This window comes from Triticum aestivum, chromosome 3A (genome assembly GCF_018294505.1).
Source record: "Triticum aestivum cultivar Chinese Spring chromosome 3A, IWGSC CS RefSeq v2.1, whole genome shotgun sequence".
Lineage (NCBI taxonomy): Eukaryota > Viridiplantae > Streptophyta > Magnoliopsida > Poales > Poaceae > Triticum > Triticum aestivum.
The window spans coordinates 714245320-714248285 of record NC_057800.1 but is presented as its reverse complement, the minus strand read 5'-3'; the positions used below and the strand labels follow the sequence as shown (position 1 = coordinate 714248285).

The 2966-nt window shown below is 54.2% G+C and overlaps 1 protein-coding gene across 1 annotated transcript; it reads left to right on the top strand.

Moving 5' to 3' along the window:
- The first annotated feature begins 669 nt into the window (after nt 1–669).
- LOC123063423 (glucan endo-1,3-beta-glucosidase GII) lies at nt 670–2403 on the top strand. The gene is made up of 2 exons (XM_044487201.1): nt 670–809; nt 1234–2403. The coding sequence occupies exons 1-2, from the start codon at nt 737–739 to the stop codon at nt 2163–2165; spliced, it is 1005 nt and encodes a 334-aa protein (XP_044343136.1). The 5' UTR covers nt 670–736; the 3' UTR covers nt 2166–2403.
- The last annotated feature ends 563 nt before the right edge of the window (nt 2404–2966 follow it).

Here is a 2966-nt window from a genome sequence, read left to right as displayed (position 1 = left end):
AAAGGAAAACTGAGAGACACCAGGTGGCGCTAACGGGATGTGCCAAAATAAAACTGCGCCCGACAAAGCAAACTGCGTCCGAAAACAAGAAAACAAGGGTTCTCAGCGCGAATCTTAGCGCGAGATAGAAGGGACAGAAAATTGAATGAGAGCGAATTGAAAAACAGTCAACTGCAAAATAGCAAAACCGTTAAATTATTGGAAAGAGGGCTGAAGTGCAAAATTAAGCACACGTTTGAATCCGGGCTGGTAATCGGAAAAAAAATCCGACAGTTCGCAGAACCTGTAGTGCACTAGTAGTAGTAAACCTTGTACCGGCCCTATGTCCCCGGAAAAAAAATGCTAGTACAACATGTTAATGAGGAGGACAGAGCATGGCCAGCTAGCTCAAGTACACCATCGAGAAAAATGGGTCGAATTTCCACAACCCCCGGAGTTTTCCGTGGAAGAAAGGCGGAAGGAGACGACGGGTTAGGCCGCACCGGAGAGTGACGTCCGTGTCATGCACGATACGTACATACGCCATGTCGCCGTGCCGTGCACCTTCGGTTTTGCCGGAGTCAAAGTAGCTGCGCTGATTAAAGTAGGCAGGGCGCAACACGACCACGTACGCAGCCGGGCGGAGGACGTGTATAAAAGGGGTGCGTGGTGCAGCTGTATAGGCACACACCAGCTCTAGTAGTATTGGGTAGCATTGAAGAGCAGCAGATACAGACAGGGGGCTAAGCTAGCAGCAATGGCTGGAAAGGATGTTGCTTCCATGTTTGCCGTTGCTCTCTTCATTGGAGCGTTCGCTGCTGTTCCTATGAGTACGTACATTCTCTCATGTTCTTATTTTCTATCTCCTTCGCATGCATGCACGGATGCACCTACTGACAGTGTGTTTACGAGACAAAGCAAATTGACGGAGACACTACAGAATTCATCTTGTTTTTTCGAACAGTTCATCTCGTCCGAAGGTCTTTAAGAAATCCACGGAAACACTAAAAAATTCATCTTGTTTTTTCGAACAGTTCATCTATTTTTTTCCCTAAATTGGATGTATATAGATACCTTTTAATGTGTTTGTTTGTTTATTTTAATTCTTAATATGTAGTCTATATTAAAATATGCAAACATCTTATTGTGGTGAACGGAGATAAGTTAACATGCCTACTCCACCGTTTACATGCATAGCCATTCACGTCAACGCCCACGACAGCTAAACAGCCACTCTTATCCGCATGCATGCAGGTGTGCAATCCATCGGCGTGTGCTACGGCGTGATCGGCAACAACCTCCCCTCCCGGAGCGACGTGGTGCAGCTCTACAGGTCCAAGGGCATCAACGGCATGCGCATCTACTTCGCCGACGGGCAGGCCCTCTCCGCGCTCCGCAACTCCGGCATCGGCCTCATCCTCGACATCGGCAACGACCAGCTCTCCAACATCGCCGCCAGCACCTCCAACGCGGCGTCCTGGGTCCAGAACAATGTCCGGCCATACTACCCGGCTGTCAACATCAAGTACATCGCCGCCGGCAACGAGGTGCAGGGTGGCGACACGCAGAGCATCGTCCCGGCCATGCGCAACCTCAACGCGGTCCTCTCCGCCGCCGGTCTCAGCGCCATCAAGGTGTCCACCTCGATCCGGTTCGACGCGGTGGCCAACTCCTTCCCGCCCTCCGCCGGCGTGTTCGCGCAGTCGTACATGACGGACGTGGCCCGGCTCCTGGCGAGCACCGGCGCGCCGCTGCTCGCCAACGTGTACCCCTACTTCGCGTACCGCGACAACCCGCGGGACATCAGCCTGAACTACGCCACGTTCCAGCCGGGCACCACCGTGCGTGACCAGAACAACGGGCTGACCTACACATCCCTGTTCGACGCGATGGTGGACGCCGTGTACGCGGCGCTGGAGAAGGCCGGCGCGCCGGGCGTGAAGGTGGTGATTTCCGAGAGCGGGTGGCCGTCGGCTGGCGGGTTCGCGGCGTCGGCGGACAACGCGCGGACGTACAACCAGGGGCTGATCAACCACGTCGGCGGGGGCACGCCCAAGAAGCGGCAGGCGCTGGAGACGTACATCTTCGCCATGTTCAACGAGAACCAGAAGACCGGGGACGCCACGGAGAGGAGCTTCGGGCTCTTCAACCCGGACAAGTCGCCGGCCTACAACATCCAGTTCTAACTAGCTATCTCTTATGCTTATACTATACCTACATCTTCAGCCTAAATAAGCTGCTCGTACGTACGTACGTACCTAATGCGGCATCCAAGTGTAACGGGCACGTACGTTGACACGTACATGCATGTACATTCATCCATGGAACAGCGCATTGCAACCATGCATGCGTTAACTTCCTGGCGATGATACATAATCATATGATGATGAATAAAGAGATGGAAGCAGTTATGAATTTGTGATCCATGATCCATCCATGTGCCTCCAGCCATGCCGGCTTACGCATCATCCATCTGCTCACGCGGCGGCCTCGCGACGTAACGTGCGCCGGCCTCGACGACGATGAGTCCACTATGCCGGCGACTCGATCCCCAGATCTCCGGGGCGAGCCGTTCCAATCCGTCGGGTCAAAGGGTTCGCGAGCATACGTCAAGTGTGCACCCATGCTTCTTCTGACTTACGTTGCGTGCCCGGCCACCCATGTGTTAGGGAATAATTAATTATGGTTAATTAAGGATAATCTCCTTATCTTTGTAAACCGACGGGCAGTTAGAGTCTGACACCGTGGCGTCTCTTGTCCCGTCTCCTCTAACCGACGCGTCCCTTGGATGCAACCCCTCGGGCGCGTGGGTGACGGCGTGGACCTCAAGGGCGCGTGGCGTCGGCAACAGCGTTCAATGGGATGGCTGACCGCACAGCAACAGGTAAAGGCACGGCGGCCGGTAGGACTGCGGGCTGCTGCAGCGGCGCAAGGGCGACATGACTAACGCGGCCGTGTTAGAGAATATTACTGTAATCCGTAGCATT